We start from the raw sequence: 21,298 nt of genomic DNA, 5'->3' as shown, positions 1-21,298 counted from the left end.
TAATCATCAAAATTAAACGAAATAAACATTTGAAATATATGAGTTTGTATGTAATGTATGAATATAATATACAAGTTTCACTTTTTAAATGGAATTACTGAAATCAATCTACTTTTTCATGATATTCTAATTTTATGACCAGCACCTGTATGCTGGTGGTTCATATTGGCGTGTTTGTTGCAAATGTGTACAGTTGTGAGCTGTCAAATTCGATGCTGAATCCATTTGAATGTGTCACCAAACATGGCAGAATGTCTTAGTCTGGCAGCAAATGTGCTTGTAAAATTTGAAACAGATGTTATATGTTATATTCGGTGTAAGAGCCCTCCTGAGCGGCCACATAAATGCTCCCCAAGTGAACAACAGCCCAGTTCAACTTTGACTCACTGCAGTCTTGGAGAAAACTTTAAGGGAGCACCGGAGCACGATCAATTTCAGAAATAGTGCTCCCCACCTCGTAGCTATGCTCTGATGACTCCTGAAAATCCCACAATTAAGCTCAAAGAATTCTGTGAAGAAATAACTAAAAAGGAAACAAGAGAGCTAATATCTTTATGCTTTATGCTATCTTTATAACTGGACCTCATCTTTGACTCACCTCATTTGGGTCTCATTGGCTTCTGCATGGAAGGATTGCACAAACCGCTTTTCTTATTGCTTCCTTCACAGAAGCCTGTCCAGATGATCTCGACCACCTGTCAGATAAAGTGTGACTGCTGCTGCTTGTCTTTTTTACTTTACACTCTCCTCTCCTCTTCCCTTTTTCCTTCCTCTGCAGGCTAACATGTTTCATATAGGCAGCAGAGATCAGACAGAAACAACTACTGTCGAACAAATGTAAACAAGTCCAAGCAGAGGGTTAACCCACTTATCTTACATGTGAGCAAGGACAACGATATGTTGACAAGCCTTTTAAACTGTTTCAAACCTTGGCAGTGAAAGTGTGGAGCCTGGCTGTTTCCACTGTTGAATCTCAGTAGGAGTTTTCCCATAGACTTCTTGTTTTCGTCTTCTGAAGTTTGTTTGCCTTCTCCTCTGGTCTTGAAGCCCTCATCTACGAGCTGGTTCAGACTAAGAGAGCAGCTCTGGGTGTTTGAAAGTAATCTGACTCCTTCAAGAGTTTTTGTCCAACTCTCCGTCCAGCAGGACTTGTTCACTTTCTGCCCCTGTCCTCACGGAGTTTGTGTACACGTCTTCCCCTCCTCGTTTTTCACTGTACCTCCTTCCCTCTCGCTCCTCCTGCCACGTCCAGAATCAGCTCTTTGACTGGTGCTTGTGCCGTCTCTCACTCCCCCTCACCCTCTGTTCCTGTCTGAACATCTAAACACTCATTCACTGTTTTTCTTCCTCCTCCCTCTTTCTCCCTCTGTTGCTACAGACCAGCTGTGCAAGTTCCTCCTTTTTTGTCTTCAGTCACCATGGAGATGAAATCCGTCTAAAAGGAGCAGGGGGTGGTTTCTCTATATGTGCTCCGTCTGGTGTCCTGCCAGCTGACTCTCATATTTCTAAAGAACAAGTCAGTTCACCCATCTTTCAGGCAGCAAGATGGGTGAAGCAGGTCTCTCTGTTTATATCAGAGGTGGAGAGCTCTTGGCTCCAAGATGTTTCCCTCAAAGTTCCACCAAAGAGTTTTTTTTCCCCCTTTTGCTGGTCTTTAGTTTGTGAAACAGCAGCCTAGCTATATTGGGTCCTCCAATGTATTTTGATAAAAGGAGTGGTTTTGATGCGCGTCCTCTGAGTGGGCGTACAAAGGAGAAAGTTCATATATCCCAGGCTGAATGGATTCATTCACAAATGCCCAATACTCATTTTCCAAAGCTTTAAAAAAGAATGTTTCAATAGGCGAAGCCAAGACAATGTTATCTACTGTGAAAATATACTGAAGCTTGACCTGTTTGAGCTATCCACTTCAGCATCTTTGATAACACTTTTTTTTCAACACATTAAAGATTTTGGAAGTAAAATAATAAAGAAATAAAAAAAATAATAAAGGTTTAATGTCCCTTGAGGGAATTCTTACTGTCTTTCATGCCAGAGTTTTAGACTAAGATCATTTTATGTTGAGAAATAACATTTTGTGCAGTTTTAAGAGTTGTGTAATATGTTAGCGCTTAGTAATGGTTGGTGAAAGACTCCGAATTGAGTTGACTTCAAAACGTAATCAGTTGCAGATGTAAATCCAGTGATTAATGTCTGAAGGTTTCAGTAAAATTCTTCCAATGATTCATGAACTTTTCTGCTATCAGACAAACCGGACTGACTCCAGGAAAAATATAATAAGCCGAAGTTTTGAGCAAAGATGCTGCGCAATGTGTAACGGTCACAAAATGTGTTAGTTATGACTTTCAGCTACTACCACACCAAAATTTAGATCAATATCTGTAAAACTGATTGAATCATAGCAGATTTTATGTTTTCTAAGGTTAGCTGGCTGTGGCAGTTATGTTGAATTGTGTTTAGTCCAAAAGTTAATCAGTTGTAGAAGTACATCCAATGATTCCTTTCTGAAAGTTTTATTAAAGTTTGTCCAGTGGTTTGTGAGATATTTTGTTAACAAAGAGACCTGACTTCTACAGTCAATCGTAAAGTTTTAAACAAAAATCTCATGCAATGTAATAATACTCAGAATATGTGTTTGAGATAAGTCACAGTTACTACCTCACCAAAACTTAGCCCAGTATGTTTTAAATTGACATAGTTATATTCATTTCTGTTTTTTTAAGTATGCTTAGTTGGATCAGGTTGAGTTCAAAAGTTAATCGGTTCTAGCTGTACATTCAGTAATGAGTTTCTGAGAGTTTTGTTAAAACCTCTGCAGTGGTTTATGAGATATTTTGATAACAGACAGACAAACGCGAACACAAACACGGGCAAAAACATTATTGCTTGCCTTTTGCCTCTCGGAGGTGGGTGACAATTCATAAAAAAGGGGAAAAGCTGACTGACAGTGTCAGACTGCTGTTGTCTAACAGTACGTTCCACATCACAAACCCAGAAAACTGCAGCTGCAGTGATATATTCTGTGTAAATTCATCTCAGTTTTAAGCGTGTTAGAAAAGCAGAGTGGCAGAGAAGCAGGGAGCCCTGCTATGAGCTCATGTGTTCTGACCCCGGTGTGACACAGCAAGATTTGGAGTTTTGTAACCAAAGGCTGAGCCTGAATCACTCTTCAGTCAGACTTGGTGATGATGAGATCTTGTGACCTCTGACCCCGTCAGACAGATGGTGCACTCTGAATCCTGCAGTCTGTAGGCCTTTCCATGTTTTCCATTTTGTTCTATGGCGCCTTCTTTTTTCTAATAATGGAGATTTATGTGTCTTGTAATTTGCTTTCAGTGTGGGGAAAATTTATTTGATCCCCTGTTGATTTTGTAAGGTCTTGTATTGCTGCAAAACTATATTTTTACAACGTTTGATATGAGGTGTGATAAAAGTCTGGGCAGGTGGCTGTGAATGACAGTGATAGTTAACTCAGACTTGAAAATAATCCCACTGGGAGTGGTCCCAAATCTCAAAATAGTTATGGGTCATTAGCAAAGTAAAGTACTTATTGCTTTTCCTACAAAGCCTCTTTTACTATTTTAAAAAAAATTGTAATAAGTTTACCTATCCTTTCAGCAAAAACAGAAGACTGCTTGGAGCAGAGCTTTATCTTTCCCAGTCCTGAGTCGACGTTTGCTCTGTTTTTGGAGCTTGGTGACTGTTTCTGTTAGTGTGCAACCACGGCGGATGATGACACCTCCAAAACTCTGACACCTCCGTGCCATCATGGCAGGAAGTCAGTGAAGTCACCTCAGATCACATCTAGCCAGCTGGATGTCCCATAGTAATCGTGACTACAGCTAATCCAGATAAAGCAACCATTTCGGTGCGTGTGCATGAGAATTGCTCAGCCAACAGAGTTACTGAGCCACTCAGAGGAACAGTTCTTGATATACAGCAGGCTGCTGACAGGAAATGTAAAAACAGCTGTTCTAACCGGATCTTCAGTCTAGACACTATTTAAAGTTTTGCTGTCTTATTAGGACTCTTGATTTATTGATTTATTATGTGATTTATTTTGTACAAAAAAAACTTATTTAGGCGTGTCATGTAGATGGACTTCTGACAGAAAAGAGAAATTGTTGTAACAATGCTAAAGCCTTCCATACCGCATGCAAGCATAGCTTTCTTTATGCTTTGATTGATAGATAGATAGATAGATAGATAGATAGATAGATAGATAGATAGATAGATAGATAGATAGATAGATAGATAGATAGATAGATAGATAGATAGATAGATAGATAGATAGATAGATAGATAGATAGATAGATAGATAGATAGATAGATAGATAGATAGATAGACGGACGGACGGACGGACGGACGGACGGACGGACGGACAGACAGACAGACAGACAGACAGATAGATACAAGAAGTAAATGTCAGAGTGCAGAAAAAATGACACATTTGTATTAGTTATAGACTGATATCAATAAAGTGGAACATTAATTTTCTACATAAAGATGAGCTGGAAAATGGTCTGAATGACGTCCTCAAGCATTGTTTACATCAGAGCTGAATACATCCGTTGGAGAAAGTGTTCCTCTGTAAGTCATGGAGGGGGATAGGATGGATGGTCCATGACGGGAGCAGTTTATTCAGTGATCTTTAACAAATTCAGGTTCTGTCTGATGATTTTTTCAGCTTTACTGTAGATTTATTTTTAGTCTGCTGGCACCTCTGCTATTGATGCTGCTTCCCCAGCAAACTACAGTGCAAAAGATGGCTTCAGCCACCACAGACTGATAAAAGATCTGCAACATCTTACTGCACACATGAAGGGAAAAACAAGAAACAAGAGTCAGCTCATCCTCTTCTTGTAAACAGCATTGGTGTTGGTCTGCCAGACCAGCCTATTGTTCAGATGTAAGTACTTGTAGATGTCAACAACCTCCTCTTCATTGGTCAGGATGTTAACAGGCCTGGTAGGAGACCTTCTACTTAAGTCGACCCAATTGTTTTAGTCTGGACCACCCCACAAAACTGTCCACTACTTCAGCTCCCTGCACTCCGACTCCCAGCTATTTCTAATGGACTAAAGAACATCTGATGCATGTCTTGGTAAAGTAAAGTTATGATCTATGTGGTTTTTTTTTGTTTGTTCTAAAGCTGAAGACACGTTGAATTCACACTGTGCATCTATTCATATAAGGTCTGAAGACAAGGAGTGTGTGGCCAGTTGCACAATTCAATACATTCTTAACAAGAAAAGAATCACTCAGCAACAGGGTGTGCATGGACAAATTAAAAAGAAAAAAAACTCAAGAACTTCAGAATTATTTAATCTGTGAGCACAAAAAGCCTCAATAACTCAGTTCATTTAGGTGTTGGGACATGTGCCGCACAAATCCACAGTCAAGAATTGTTTGTGATCTAAAGAAATGATATGTAGCTGGATTTATTGTCATTCCAAAAGAGCATTTATGTTTGTGTTTCTCTTGCGGTTAGTCACCATAGACCACAGGTGTCCTGTCCTGGTCCTGGAGGACCACTATCCTGCATGTTTTAGATGTTTCCCTGCTCTTCAGCAGGTATTCAGAAGCCTGTTAATCACTCAGTCTTTCAAATCAGGTGTTTCAAAGCAGAGGAACATCTAAAACATACAGGAAAGTGGCCCTCCAGGACCAGGATTAGACACCACTGACTCATACAGTATACACAGTATGGCTGAAGTTTAAAACAGCAGCTCGTCCTCTAGTGGTGTAAGGATGTATAACACTGTTTGGCTGAATATAGGCATACAGCAATTTTAGCAAGCACCAGACCTATATGTTTTATTTAAGAGCATCGTAAATAGTTTAATGTTGAACATAAATATGAAACAAATGTAAGCTGGACAGTTGAACAGTTTTATTCACCTTGCATTGGTACAGATTTTCAGTCATCCAGGAAATGACAAAAAGGAAGACAGGCGGACTTCTTCCGTTCAATGAATCATCTTATCACGTCTGAACAAACATGCTGAATGATAACACCCTTAATTATTCTTTACATGTAATGTGGAAAAAAACTGGTTCAATTCAAGCTGAGCAGTCAGCAACATTCCCACACAACATGATCAACATTTAGACCTAGTTTTAAAAAGCTGGTGTAGATTTCTACTTTAATTTAGATTATAACTAACTTTTACCTAAATATACTATCTCCACCATGTGATCTCCAGCTTTCTTCAGCAAATCTTTCTATGTTTTGTAAAAACCATAACTTCAGGGGGGCTATGTCCTTATAGTAAAAAAGAAAAAAAAAATACAGACCCTTTAAAGTGCTTGAATTTCACATTTTGGTTACTTAATTTTGTTGCCTCAAGCAGTCTCTGGGAGGCTTTTAACTCTTGGCATATTTTACAAATATCCTGTGGATAAGTAATAATTTTCGCAAAAATAATTAGGTGACCGACCAGTATAGAAAATTCCAAGTTATAACACTATTTAATTCCACACACATATGTGTGTGTGTGTTCTTACAGTTGCACATCTACATTATTACCAACTAAAAATGTTTTAGAACATTAAATAGAAGATTAAATACTATAGTTGTGTTGGTCCAATACCTTAAAAACCAATTTAAGGAGACCATCTGTCAGTGATTCAGGACTTGTTTCTCTGTAGATAATGACTCTCTGACCAGTCTCAGCAGCATCTTCACAAGGACTTTAGTTTTTGTTCTGGGGTGGAGAACACAGAACAGGTCTCCTTCCTGAGTTGTATGAGGGCGGGACATCCTCATGGTGTTTTTACTTGGGTAGAAATGTTTGAACAGATGAACGTGGCACCTTCAGGCTGATTTCTTTTAATTTTTCCCATGATGCTCTGTTTGAGGTGTGCCTTGAAATGTATTCATAGGTGGGTCTCCAATTAACTCATATGTTGTCAGCTAACCAATTGCAAGTTTTCAAAGCCATTATCATCTGGGCTTTCTAAAATTGTTTAAAGGCATAATAATAATAATAATAATAATAATAATATAATAATAATAATAATAATAATAATAATAATAATAATAATAATAATAATAATAATAATAATAATTTTGGTGCTTAAAAAACTGTGACTTTGAAGGAAGTAATGAAAAAGTATCTAAAAAGTTCTTATTATCTGGGCATTTACCAAATAGAAATAATTAATAAATAAAATGAGAATCTTAACTGACCTAAACCAGAAAAGGTTTAGTCTGATTTAATGTCAGACAGTAAGGGAAAAAAATGATTCTGTGTGTTTCTTATTTGCTGTATGTTAATATCTGGTTTCAGCATTTGATCAGAGCATTCAAAAACACATTTCTTTTGGTGAAAACATGTCACAGTATTTAAAGAAATGTAGCAGGGCACTAAAGGCATATATTATTGTCTGGCCAGGGGAACCAGCAGATTTATAGGGGTGGCCATGCCCCCACTTGATGGCGCCATTGCTTTTTTTGAACTACAAATGCCAAATGCTATTTTTTTTGGTTTCATTTTAAATAGATAATAAGCACAGAGTGCCTCCAGTACAGTGTTTCTGAGTCCTTTCACCCTTTTGTTGCCTGGTAACTTAACTATAAAATCAAATTATGAAAAATTATTTTTTTTTACTGTATTATTCATCCTATGCAAAGTGAAAACAATGTCCTACAGGACATGTGTTAAACAAAAAGTTTGATCAGCTTCTAACCCATCTCATTTGTCTCATCCAGTCAGAAGAAATCACATGCAAGTTTTATTTTTTGTTTGTGATTAACTGACTAGCTGACTAAGTGATCAGATCCCTCTACAGCCTGGTCTTGTTTTTTTATTTTTATGGGACTTTTTTTTTCTCTTCCTCTTCAGTAAATGCAATGCCAGGGCTTTTCTCTGGCAGCCTGACAATCACATGCAGCATTCAAGCTGTGGCTGGGAAAACATATTGGATATAACCTGTTTTCAAACTCTAATAATTTATTCTTTGTATGGATGCAAGCTCATATTATATTATGAGTCATATACCAGACATGTGTTCCGTGATGATTCTGTCATTGATTGTAAAAGAAAACTATAGACATACCTTGGAAACCAGACAGTTGACACTGGAATGAGACCAGTCCTTTTGGCTGATTCCAGAACAAGTTTTAAGTCCCTCCTCCTCCACGTAAATAAAGAGGGCAGTCCATTCATCTATCCCCATTTTTTACTCGCTTCTCCTTTCTGGGTCACGGGGAGCTGGTACCTATCTCCAGCCATCACTGTGCAAGAGGCGGGGGACACCCTGGACAGGTCTCCAGCCCGTCACAGGGACACATAGAGACAAATGAGACAAACAACCATTCACATTCTCACTCACACCTAGAGACAGTTTAGAGTTAACAATTAACCTAACATGCCCATTTTTGGTCTGTGGGAGCAAACCGGAGTACCCGGAGTAAACTCACATGAGCACAGGGAGAACAAGCAAACTCCACCCAGAAAGGCCCTGGCTGAGAAGCAACCTTCTTGCTGGGAGGGGACAGTACTGACCACTGTCCCACTGTGCCACATTGTATAGCTGTAATGTTACCTATAATGTTTTTTTTTTTGCTTATTTACACTCCAATATAAAAGGTAATGTCACTGGATTACATAGTTAATAGGAAAGGGCCCCTTTTTTGGTCTGAGAGCTGTAATCTTCATGTCAAGATTGAGCTTCCAGCTTAAACCTTTAATTAATCAAATTCCATAAATGCACATCATACACGGGTAGACAACGTGCCTCAAACAAGCCAGAGCAAGACGGTGAAGGTAAAAAGTATCGTCTGACTGTGAATCAGGATTATAATCATTTGTCTGAAATTTCCTCATCTCTTGTATAAAATCCAGACTGTTTAGCTGATCCCAGACCTTGTAGAAAGCCAGTTATTAGGCAGTCTTCTTCCAGCTGTGGGGAGATGCACAACAAATCAGATGTAATTACACTGTTATGGAGAACCTGATGACTACTGTTAACAGTCCCCCCCATTTTTAACAAACTCTCAGAACGTAATTACTGGATGTACCTTTACAACTAATAACCTCTAGAGTCAACCCAATTTAAGATGGCCGTCACAGATAATCAACCTCAACAAACATATAAATGACTATAACTCAGTCAGTTTCACAAATACTGAGTTACAATTTGTTGTGGTAGTAGCTGAGAGTCATCCTCAACACATACTCCAAGCTCTAAGATGATTGGGTGAGTTCTTTATTTAAATTTGTGACATGCAAGGTGGTTAGTAATATGCCTTTCTTCAAGAGATGCTAATTGTAGGAGCCAGATATAAAGACTTAAAGCTTAACACAAAATGTTATTTTGTGTTTTTGTTACTTGAGTTGTTTCTGTGAATTACAATCAATATTTGAAGAAGATTAACATCTTGACTTGTATGTGGCACCCCAAGAGTAACATAGTCTTTTGACCGTCACTTTCTGTTTTAATTTGTATGGGTTTTTTTTGTGTTTTTTCATAAGTCCAGTAAATACGAAAAACATACTCGTTGGATTCAAGACCTTTTTTTTCTGGAGAAATGTGTCACAAACAAAAGAGCTTTAAGGGGCTAGACTAGTGAGAGCTTGCCATATTTACACTAATTTTTATTAAGGATGTATTTAATGTATTTAATACAGCAAGGCTGTTGTTTTAATTAACTTAGCTCTGATGTCCGGTTGTGTCCCAGCTGCTTTCCAGTGCACTATATCCTTTTATTATAATGAACAACCTATATCCATATGTTTTCTCCAACTTTAGGCTCATTTCTAAACTCTATGTTCAATCTAAATATTTTAAAACCAATTACAGTCATGCCATGATTTTAATGATATTTCAGAAAAATTCCAGTCTTGTTTTAAAACACATCACAGCACAAAAACAGCTCTATAATAAATTTTTTAAATGACCTGCTGGATCCAAATACAGTCTTTGATGTCTTGACTTGTATGTTTGGAATTCATGTTTTTATGATTTATGTATATATATATATATGATATTTTTTACACCTACCTCTAGTAGCTCATTAACAAAACTGCTTCTTCTCTCTTCCTTCAGTCCCAGTGTTTAAAAAAACTACTTGTCACTGTTTTAAATGTCCTAGTGTGGGTTTTGCATGCTTATTGTTGCTTCTTGTGTTTGTTTTTGTCTGTTTTAATCTCATGTGAAGCACTTTGTGTTACCTATTGTTGCATAAAAAGGCGCTTTATAAATAAAGTTTGATTTGATTTGTTGGCTGTAATATTTCCAGTCAAACCTCTCATGCAGGAGTTTTTCTGTACACCTTTTTAATTGTTGGCGCCTCAAAGCTCCATGTTGGGTCCAATTCCCTTCATGTTGTAAATCTTTATTGAGGACCATTTTTAGAAAGCACATTACCTTTCATAGTTGCTGATCTAGTTGCCTTTTAGAGGTAAGCTTTTTATTATACCCTGGATTTGAAATGAAACCAAAGAGAAATGTGAATAACCGCTGTAACGTCCCAGTCCCAGGTGTTTCCAAGCAACTTGTCTTTAAAATGTCATTTTTTGGGTTTCATTCACTCTGTTTTTGTGCTATCTGGTGTTTTACAAAGTTGCTTTCTTGGTTACAATGTGTTAAATAAAATGTAGTCAAAGTCACACAAATAGCATGGCCTGTGTTAAAACATTAAGACTGTTTCACATTTTCCTGTGAGAACAGGTTGAATCACAGCTTATTAACTTGTTTTTTTTTTTCAAATTTAGTTACACCAAGGACTTGCGACCTGTCCAGGGTGTCCCCCGCCTCTTGCACAGTGACTGCTGGGGATAGGCACCAGCTCCCCGCGACCCAAAATGGAGAAGCGGGTAAAGAAAATGGATGGATGGATGGATAGTTACACCAAATCACAAAAGTAAAACTGGTGTGCTTGGGGTGGGAGAAAAAAACTGCTGACTATTACCTCAGTCTTCAGAAAATAAACCTGAAAAATCCCCAGGTTTCCACTGCCAGTTTGAACAGAAACCTCAGTGACTTGTTGCCTCCACACTGACACAATGAAACAATATTAGTTACCATCAGCTGTCATTTTCATCAGTTTAATAAATTAGTTTGTGTGTGATTTCCCCCTGCCTCCAGGGCTGTCAGACATATTTGTGGTTCAGGTGAGTGGCTGACATATTGGCACATCAAAGCAGACAAGCAAGGAAATTTGGCAAAATGGGAGAGTTTGGAGGCCCTCCAGTATCTATTCTCTTTAGGAGCCACTAATCCTTCAATAATGACTACAATATAGTTCATAAAGTCAAAGAAGAACAAAAAATACTGCCTGCATAACTTTCCTTTGGATTGTGGGTTTTTAACAAAAACATACTTTTTCACTTCTTTGATCACTGAACCAACACACCCTGAAATTTAGAAAAACACATTGTTTTATTTATCATATATAGTTTTTATGGTGACAAGGAGAAAACCATTGATTACAGTCAAGTTTATTTGTATAGCAAATTTCAGTAACAAGGCAGTTCAAAGTGCTTTACATCAAATATCATAATCATCAGAACACACTCATGAGAGGAGCATGTCAAGTTCATCATAATATACAGGCTAACGCTAACAAGACTACAGATCACAGCAGATCACTGACTGACACTTCTCCAACCAAAGTTTTATTTGTATATTTATTTATTTTTATACACATTGGAGTGAACACAGTCTGTCTGTTAGCAAAATAGCTCATGAACCTGGATGAATTTCAATGAAACATTTATAAATTAATCATTGAATGTACATCATTGACTGATTAACTGATTCCAGACGGCTGCCAAAGCTGCTCAACCTTAGCAAACACAAAAATGTGTATAATTCAGTGAATTTTACAGATATTGAACTAAAATTTGGTGTGGTAGTAGCTGAGAGTCATTCACAACGCATACTCTGAATGCTAACAAATTGTGTGATGTCGTACAATAATGCATGAAATTTCACATAAGATGACCTTAGTGTTACATGAAAGGATGCGCCTTTAATTTAAGCTAAGCTAAGATAAGACTTTATTCTCCTGGAAGACTTCAGATGTTGCCGGCTGTTTCCAATCACTCAACACAATAATAAGAAATAATAAAAGACAAGTATGAAGAATCAAAACACAAGGAGGTACTAAAAACCTGAGCAGAAGTTGTTGTACTGATTTAATTTTCAAGTAGTTATTGCCCACAGTATGCAGTATTCACAGTTTGTTCCTTATGCCAGAACAGCTCATTTAAAAGTTGGTGGTACATTTACTACACAGATGACTGAGTAGAAATGAAAATGAGTGCAATGGGTAGCTTTGACCCAGTGGCATGGAGGTTGTCTTCCAATCAAAGAATCAGGGGTTTGATCCCCTGTATTTGCAAAGTGTCCTTAGGCAAGACACTGAACTCCTCACTGCCCGATTTGTTTATTGTCACAAGAAAGTACATAAAAAGTGTCATATAAACTGTAAATATATGGTAAAACACAGAAAGCACTGGATGAGTGTATGAATGAGCCAATGAGAGGTCAACATATTCTGCCCATACCTGTATGTTGCCTCTGTGACGGGTTAGTTTTTTCCGATCTGAATCATTATTCATCCATCCATCTGCTTTAGCCACTTTTCTGTGCAGGGTTATGAGGAGCTGGTGCCTATCTCCAACTGTTTTTGGGTGAGAGGTGGGGTACACCCTGGACTGATTGGAAGTTCATCACATGGAGACAAACAAGATAAAGTTGCCAATTAACTTAACATGCATGTTTTTGGTCTGTGGGAGGAAAATGGAGTACCTGGAGAAAGCCCACGTTAGCACAGGGAGAACATGCAAACTCCACCCAGAAACGCCCCGGGCTGGGAGGGAATCTTGCGACCTGTTTTTGCTGTGAGGCAACAGCTCTAAGGCAGTTTTTTTAGTCTATTTTTGCTGCCACAAACACTTACCTCTAAGAAAAGTTAAGTTCTAATTTAGTTCAAAACATGAAACGAATAGAAAAAAAGAAAGTATAAACTCTGTTTTCATTTGCTTCAAGATTAATAAAAAAAAAAAAAAAACCTGCCTTATATGGATTTTTTTGTTGTTCTTTTGTTTTTATTCAAGGATGTTAGGGCCTGGATGGAAATTATCCAAGGGCCACATTTTGCCCATGAGTGGTGTTGGGCCTCCTACAAACAAACAATGTGTTACATGCACATTAAAAAGAGAAGCATGTTCGCTGTGCGTCACTTATTTCAGGAAGAAATAAACCTTGGTTAGAAAATGCAGCAGGGTGTTTGTTTCATATGTATTGTGTTGGAGGCCACCTTTTAGCAGAGAAGGGATTATATCTCTGGGGTTGGCGTGATGAGGGTGTTGTTTTTTTTTCCCCTCGTCACCTCCCTCCATTCCTCCCACACACCCTCCCCCTGTTGCTCCTCTCAGGGTCAGGTAGCAGGCAGAACACACACTCTCTCTCACACTCACACACACACTCCCACGTCTCCAAGCAGCCCCAGGAGAGCCAATGCCTCAGTCCCTCCCCAGAGCCCGCTCGGGTGAAGACAGCATGGCAGGCGGTGAGCTGTGAGGATGGAAAAGAGAGTGTGTGTGATTCAGACTGACTTCCACCAGTACCGACCCAGCTTCAGCCTGCACGGCAGACCTCCTGCACAGGTAAGAGATTTGTTGTCCTTTTTGAATCTTTTGCTCATGTCTGTGTCCAACTGTTGGGGTGGAGGCGGCTCCTCCTCCCTGCAGGCTCACACCTTTAGAGCAGCTTTTCTTCAGCAGGGGGCATCAGAGCATGTTGGATCTGTCATGACTTCAGCATGTGTAGCTATGTGCATTTGTGATCAACCACTGGACAGATTTGAACAAAAATTTCAGAAAGTAATGATTAAATGTACATCTACAGCTGATTAGCTTTTGGAGTCAGCACAATTCAAAATGTCCCCCACAACTAATCAACGTTGGCCAAGACAAAAATTACTATAACTAAGCCAATTTAATAGATATTGAGCTACAATTTGGTGTGGTAGTAGCTGAGAGTGATACACAACATACTTTGAGAGTAATATCTCATGATATCGCTTGAGATTTAGCATAATGTTTTCAAGGTTTGACCAAAACTGTCTGTAGCTGTGTTATCTCTCAACAGAAGATGATTTTAGTCTAAAACTCTGGCAGGAAAGGTGGCGGGTGATATGCATTCCTCTAAGGAATGCTAAGCCTTTAATTATTTGACAGGTTTGTTGCATGTTTGCTTCATTATGTTTCTGAATTACTATAATTGTGTTAACTTCTAGCTGGTAGTAAATCACTTTTAAGTGGCTGCTAATGTCAGGTACGACTTTCTCTCTATCTCTCTCACACACACACACACACACACACACACACACACATCACCATAGACAAGTAATAAACAAGACCTCAGTGAAATTTGCTTGCATGTGCACAGATTTCATGTACAGTAGAGAATAAATGATTAAAATGACTGTTTATTTCAGAACAGCTGGCGTTTAATTAGATGAGTTAGGTAAAAGTCTGTGTTTTTATGCGGATGGAACTGGATTCTGTTATATTTTGTACCCGACAGCTTGACTTTAAAGTGACGTTTTCCAGTGGGAGGTAGGGTAGCGTTTCCCAGTCAGGAAATTCAGTTTTCAGATGTTGTACATTGTTACAGTCTTTGTTTCAGGGGAGGTCACAATAGTTTCCTAACCCTAACCTTGTACTCATGAAAGCTTTATATCTAATCCTTATCCTGTGGGGTTTTTGACAGCTATACCTAACCCAACGTAATGAAGCAAAAATAAAATTTTAGAAAAACTGAATGTTTGATGGACTTAGAATAAAGACAATCCTGACATTCATAAGGTATCCCCACCTCCAGCCCCTCTGACTTGCACACACAGATGTTTTGCCTGCAACATATATAAAAATAAGTAATTATTATCTTGGGTTACAATTTCCCCCAAATGCTATAAGACTGAATTACTTAATGCATTGTGTTTCATCTTCACTTGCACAAAAGCATTGCAAAACTTGAACACAAATTTACATGATACATTTCTGAACCACTCTTTTGAACAATAATACAAGATTTTAGAAGCATTTTAGGCAGCACTAACAGCTGAAACCAAGAGGCGATCCAGCTTATTCTGAAGCACAAACTCAGGAGTAACCAGCTGTCTTAATTTACTCAAAATAAATATTTAAGCACAACACACATTTATTAGTAACAGAGTATATTGCTTTGTTGGACATTGTAGTCAAATTAACTCAAACCTGTAAGTAAGGCAATCATTAAAAAAAAAAAAGATAAAAACTTATTTATCGCCCACTGCCATGAAAGACAGCCAATCATGTGATTGGCTGTGTGTGGGCTTGGTTTTTGTTACCGTTGTAGAACCTTTTCTGGTATAATCACCTATCTTGTCAGAACCAGTAGTTCCTAGTTTCTGGAAACTATTATTTTGGGTCGGATAATGGTTAGGTTTAGGGTAAGGGTGAGGGTATAAATGGATGTCAATACAATATCCTAATAAGGACAGAAATTATGAACGTGTGTGTGTGTCTGTGTGTGTGTGGTGGTGGAAGTGGGGAGAGGAGGTATACTTAATTATGTTACTTTTTCAGGAACTTTCTGGTATAATCACCTACCTTGTCAGGACTCGTAGTCCTTATTGGTACCAAAACTTGTTTCTAATACAGTAGAAAGTGTTTTTTGTTGTTGTTAGGGGTTAGATTTAGGGCTAAGGTGTGAAGGCTATGGTTGAGTTTAGAATACCTTGGTGTTTTGCTTAATGCTTCCCTCACCTTCAAGCCCCATACTGATAATCTTACAGAGAAACTCAAACTCAAAATGGGCTTTTTCTTCCAAAATAAATGTTATTTTTCTTTTGAGGTGAAATAGCAGCTTGTGACAGCAATGTTTTTATCTGTTAGATTATGGGAACCTGTTGTATATGAGTGCCTCAGCTCAATGCCTTCAAAAGATTGACACTGTTTATCATGCTTCTCTGAAGTTTGGTTCTAACTGTAAAGCCTTGACCCATCATTGTGAACTGTACTCTTGAGTGGAAAAGCCTTCTTTGTCCACTAGGAGGTTGGGACATTGGTACACCTTTATTTCTAAGGCCATGCTTGGGTTGTTGCCCTCCTATATCTGTGACTTAACCACAAAGAGAAGCGTTGATTCTTACTCTTTGCATTTAAATGATCATTTCTTGCTCTCTGTTCCCTTTTCCCCACACAGAATAAGGAAAAAGGCCTTTTGTTTACCAGGCTCTGTTCTCTACATGGAACATGTTGCAAAAAGAATGGAAATTAACTGAACTTATTTCATTGAGTGCTTTTAAGTCCAGACTGAGAGCACAAGAAGTGACCTGTTTAAATTGTGACTGTTTTTTTATAATGTTGTTTGGCATTTTAAATGTGTAATCCAATTGTAATTGTTGTGTAACTTTTGCTGCCTCTTGGCCATGACTCCCTTGAAAGAAAGGTTCTTAGTCTCAATGGGATTTTCCTGCTTGAATAAAGGTTAAATAAGTTATAAAAAAAATTGGGTTAGGCAAGTAACGATGATAGTAATGATTCAGAATTAGGCGTCAGGGTAAGGCTACAGAAATAAACAGAAGTCAATATAATGTCCTAATCAGGATGGAAATGCAAACTTGTGTGTTTTTTGTATCTATATGTTAGCAAAATATTCCATCAGTCACTTAATTGATTTTAATAAAACTTAAGTAATAACTGGTTGTGCATTTACAGTTATTTACTTTTTGGGGTCAACCATTAACCACAGCTATTCAGTCCTACCAAACACAACAATGACTCTTTTTTTTGCAGATATTGACCTAAAATGTAGTGTGGTAGTCGCTGAGAGTCATTCCAGTCACTCACTCCAAGCGCTAACAGATTATGTTAAATAATTGTTTAAAAGTTTAGCCTGCGGGGCATTTACTGATATACATTCTTTCAAGATATTCTACTTTTTACTAGTTTAGTTTTAGATTTTTTTTTTTAGAAAATATGTTTTCTATTGTTTACAGTATAGTCCCAGGAGGACGATATCAGCTCTTATGTATCCTTAAAAAAAACAAGTATATTTTTTACTTTAATTAATGCACCATTTTTCTTCACATGGGTTGCTTTGTCATGGCTTACATGTCCAATAGTCACTCAGCAAATGCCTCCTAGATAAACCTAATTCTATTGTTTCTGTTGTGGTAAATGATAAGTTTTGAATTGTAAGTTTGAGATCTTTAGTGTTTCCTGAAGGAAGTGTGCTGTGCAATAATGCCAAATAAATGTCTCTTACCGTTGTTAACATTCAGGAACAAAACTGAAGTAACTGGACCATCACCGACGTGACATCTTCTTTAGCGTATGAAAGAAAATCTGTCATTATTTTGTCGTCTCCCTTGGTGTTTTCTCAGCCACACACACCTGCAGCACACAGCTGGATCCATCAACAAAGACACAAATCGCCATAGAGCTTCTGTCTTTGATGAGGCTCCATGTGGGTCATCCTGGTCAGAGGTATTCATTTTTTTCATTTATTTTTTATCCCAGGAGATGCCAAACTAAGTGTAAACCTGATGATCTTCAGATGATAGTCTTTTGTTCTATTCAGTTCGGTGCAGCTGGGTTTAATCTACCTGTGCTGTGGTCTAATTGTCTCCATCTTCAAAAGGCAAATTATAATGTGCAACCAAAGGAGCACAAACTCCACGCTTCATAATGTCAGCAGCTATCTCTTCGGTGTAATTACCAACAACACGCATGTCAGTGATATGATTTATATGCTGGTATTAATGTACCTGACCTAGAGTCAGTTGACCACATGAGTGTAAGTGAACTGTGAGGTGGCTGGCTGATCAAAGGCTGGCTGTTGGTTCCTCCATGACCTGGATCCAGAGTTCAGCCAGAGGCCAGGCTTCACCCTGTAGCCCAGTCATCTGGGAACAGTTAGCAACACGGGAGGTTTTAATAGTCTAAATGCTTCTTGTTGAAAGTAAAAGCACAACAGTAAGTGAAGAAAAGCAGGAAGAATGTTCACTATGAATTATAAGAAGAAACAAAAACCAGGTGGAGAGCTGCAGGCTCCATCCATCCTTTCATACAGTAACTGTTAAAACTGAGCTGTACACAAAAAGTGGGCTCTTGTTCACCATAAGCTTTTTCTCAAAATATTTCAAAATGGCTGCAAAGACCAGTTTGTCTTTAGGCTGCCTCAGGCCGTTCATAAATCCCTGATGGAGCCGGCCACGTCCTGCACAAAGTTAGCTTTCAGAAATTAGGTGAGCATCACAGAGCCAAAAAAGGTGTGGGCGTGGAGCACAACGCATAAACTGTGTGGCAGATGTCTCCCTCGTATCATTTTCAAAACATGGCAAATTTACTCAGTTTAGTGATTCTTTTTGTGGTAAACTACTTTTTTAAACTAAATGCAAAGTTGCTGTGCGTCATCACTGATCTTTCCTCTGTAAAAAATCTGTTTGTTGTTGTTTAATCCTGCAACCGGGTGGTCGCACAGACCATACATCATCACTTCATCAAATTATTGAGCCACAAAACCAGCTTACCTTTTCACACATCGACTGTGTCACTGTGGATGTGTCACACGTTTTCCTCTGGGTACCCCGATTCCTTTGTCAGACCAAAAACATGCACGTTTGGTTAATCGGTAACTCTAAATTGTCCCTAGGTGTGAATAGTGGTTTGTCTCTATGTGTTCCTGTGATGGACTTGTGACCTGTCCAGTTTGTCCCCCACCTCCCGCACAGAGACTGCTGGAGATAGACACCAGCTCCCCGCATCCCGGAAATGAGAAGCAGATGAAGAAAATGGAAGGATGATTCATTCGGCAGTCATTACTGACTAAAGAAACAATAACCTAATTTTTAGTGACTACAGACTTGGACAATTAGTTGGAAGGATTAGTTAGGTAAGAGGTCATCATTAATGCAGGTAATATTTGAATATAATGAAATTAGCATTTCTTCATTATCTGCCCACTTGAATGCCAAAGTATTAAATAAAGATCTCACTCAATCTTTTAGTTATTAAAGGATGTGTTGAGGATGACTCTCAGCCACCACCACACCAAATTGTAGCTCAATATCTGTAAAGTTGACTGTTTTAGTCATTTACATGTCTGCTGAAGTCGATTAGTTGTGGCGAACATCTTGAATTGGATTGACTTTAAAAGTTGATCAGTTGTAGATGTACATCTAATGATTAATTTCTGAGAGCCTCATTGAAATCTGCCCTGCTAACAGACAGACAATTGAATAGGTAAGAGCACACAGGCACAGGCATTTACACGATGACCCGCCTTTTGTGATGGTGGGAATAATCAAGACGCAAAAACTGAATCAGGCAAACTATATTGTTTCCAAAGTTGTTGTTTTTTGGGTTTCTGATATGAAATTCAGAAGACTTTTACACCAATCTTTAGTGGAAAATCTGTCACTCTTTGACTCTTTATGCTCCAACCACTGAGATTATTGTTCATCACAGTTCAGCCTCAGAAAACCATGTAAAGCTATTATTATTGATGGTTTTTGCATAAAGCGATTTGGATGATGTCTCCAGAAGCATCGAAACAAGTGTGAATGTTGCTGAGAGGTTGAACAGCTGGTAAAATAAGATGTTAGTTAGTTTTGGACTGATGTTTCAGTGAGTTAATCAGGTGCAGTGAGTTGCAGAAAGACCTGTAGCTTCACATCAAAACAGGAAAACTTCGCTCATCCATTCATCACACAAATCATGATTGTTCTGTGACCAGAAGCTTTAATACGCTCATTGTCAACAAGGTTTAAAAAGCGATTCCCCTTGAATAAGCTTAAGGTGAACCGCTGATGTGTCACATTCATCTTCCTTTGGTGTCTGTTCTATTTTTTTCCTTTTTTTTGGCATCACTCTGCAGTTTGTTGCTGTAAAGCCTGTCCTGACAGGTGCTGTGTGTTCAAACTGAACACAGGTACAGGAGGTGGTTAATCGCCATATGACACAAGTGTCCTAAATCTTCTTTGGACAACGTGACAATTACCTGCGCACACATTAGAAAGATGATACTTCTGTTTCCCTGCCTTTATTTTCTCGCTGAGCAGCTGACAGCTCTTTTCCAGAGAGCAGAGCTCAAGCAGCAACAGGTTTTCCTCAAACAATGCTTCCCAATTAACGTGACTCCCTGTGGAAAATAAGCCTCCATCTATTTTTCCAGACCCATTTTCTTTTCATCCCCCCCCATGAATGACACGCCAAAACGTCTTGTAGATTCTTGTTTAGAGAGGAAGGAAAATAAAAGAAGACTGATTGATTTTGGCTTGAAATGTAAAGGTATGCAGTGGTGCAGCTGGTCCATGAAGGATCCGTTGGTGGCTGTGGAAAGTGCGCTCAGGTCTGCCTGAAATAAATCAAATGTGAGTGTTAATAACCAGGACATAGGGGTTGTATTGTTAAACAAGATTGATGCCTTGGTGAGGTATGCTGGGCTCTGCTTTTCACGTCACAAAGATGGAGCTGCTCTAATCCATCTGCAGCGCTCTTATGGTCCTCCCAGTCAGCTCCGGAGGACGGCCTGAGCGTGGAGTTGAAATCAGCTGTGGAAATAAAACCCAGCTGCTGTTGTTGACTTTAATCAGCATACTGTTTTCAATCTCCACGACTTTCTGTCTTTTCTTTATTCTTCTTTTTGCATAAATGCTCAGACTTGAATTGCCTTTTGCGATTAGTATTTACTAACAGCACATATGCACATTTCTCCTCTGAGAAGCTTTAAATGAAACCATAAAGCCTTTCCACTAATCTAATCACAGTTAATTAAAAGCTGTAGCAAATTTTCACCTCAATCAGGGGAGGCAGATCCTGTCTGCCATCATGAAAAGTTAAAAAAAAGTGAAATAAAAGTAAAATGAAGTCAAAGATGTCTACAATTCCAAACATGCTAGTAAGAAATAAGTATTAAAAAGGGCTATCTAAAACCCATAAAAAGTGTAAGTGGATGTTGTTCTTTCTAGTCAAAAGAACATGTTTCCAGAATGACATTTTTCCTATGCAAAGTCAATATTTCAGATATTCCAAATGTTATTCTTCCAATAGGACAAATGACTTCACTTTTTCCATTCATTTTTTGGGGTTTTCAGCTGCAGTGATTCACAACTACATTCTTCTTGTCTAGAATGAACGATGACCTTTTGTGTCTTGCCCTCCTTGTGCAAGGTGTCGATGGTCGTCTTTTGGACAACTGTCAAGTCAGCAGTCTTCCCCATGATTGTGTAGCCTATAGAACTAGACTGAAAGACCATTTAAAGGCCTTTGCAGGTGGTTTGAGTTAATT

At 38.5% G+C, this 21,298-nt stretch overlaps 1 protein-coding gene and 1 long non-coding RNA gene across 3 annotated transcripts in view; one reads left to right on the top strand and one right to left on the bottom strand.

Annotated features, from left to right (window-relative positions):
* LOC119617864 overlaps positions 1-1,316 on the bottom strand; it is a 5,052-nt gene extending 3,736 nt beyond the window's left edge. The window contains exons 1-2 of the long non-coding RNA XR_005234288.1: positions 929-1,316; positions 599-695 (exon numbers count right to left, since the gene is read on the bottom strand). This is a non-coding gene — a long non-coding RNA (uncharacterized LOC119617864). The remainder of the gene's footprint in view (positions 1-598; positions 696-928) is intronic.
* Positions 1,317-13,435: 12,119 nt separating this feature from the next.
* Positions 13,436-21,298, top strand: part of LOC108235892 (myosin-16) — a 64,342-nt gene continuing 56,479 nt past the window's right edge. The window contains exons 1-2 of one of the 2 annotated variants that reach the window (XM_017416206.2): positions 13,534-13,623; positions 17,391-17,493. Coding sequence is in view for 1 of the 2 variants with exons in the window: in XM_017416205.3 (XP_017271694.1) it covers positions 13,540-13,623 (84 nt within the window). In the remaining variant the exon portion in view is untranslated. Of the gene's footprint in view, positions 13,624-17,390; positions 17,494-21,298 lie in introns of both variants that reach the window. The other variant, XM_017416205.3, reaches the window with a different exon arrangement.

Source organism: Kryptolebias marmoratus, linkage group LG17 (assembly GCF_001649575.2).
Source record: "Kryptolebias marmoratus isolate JLee-2015 linkage group LG17, ASM164957v2, whole genome shotgun sequence".
In the NCBI taxonomy this organism is placed as follows: Eukaryota; Metazoa; Chordata; class Actinopteri; order Cyprinodontiformes; family Rivulidae; genus Kryptolebias; species Kryptolebias marmoratus.
This window is presented reverse-complemented; position numbering and strand designations above follow the sequence as displayed.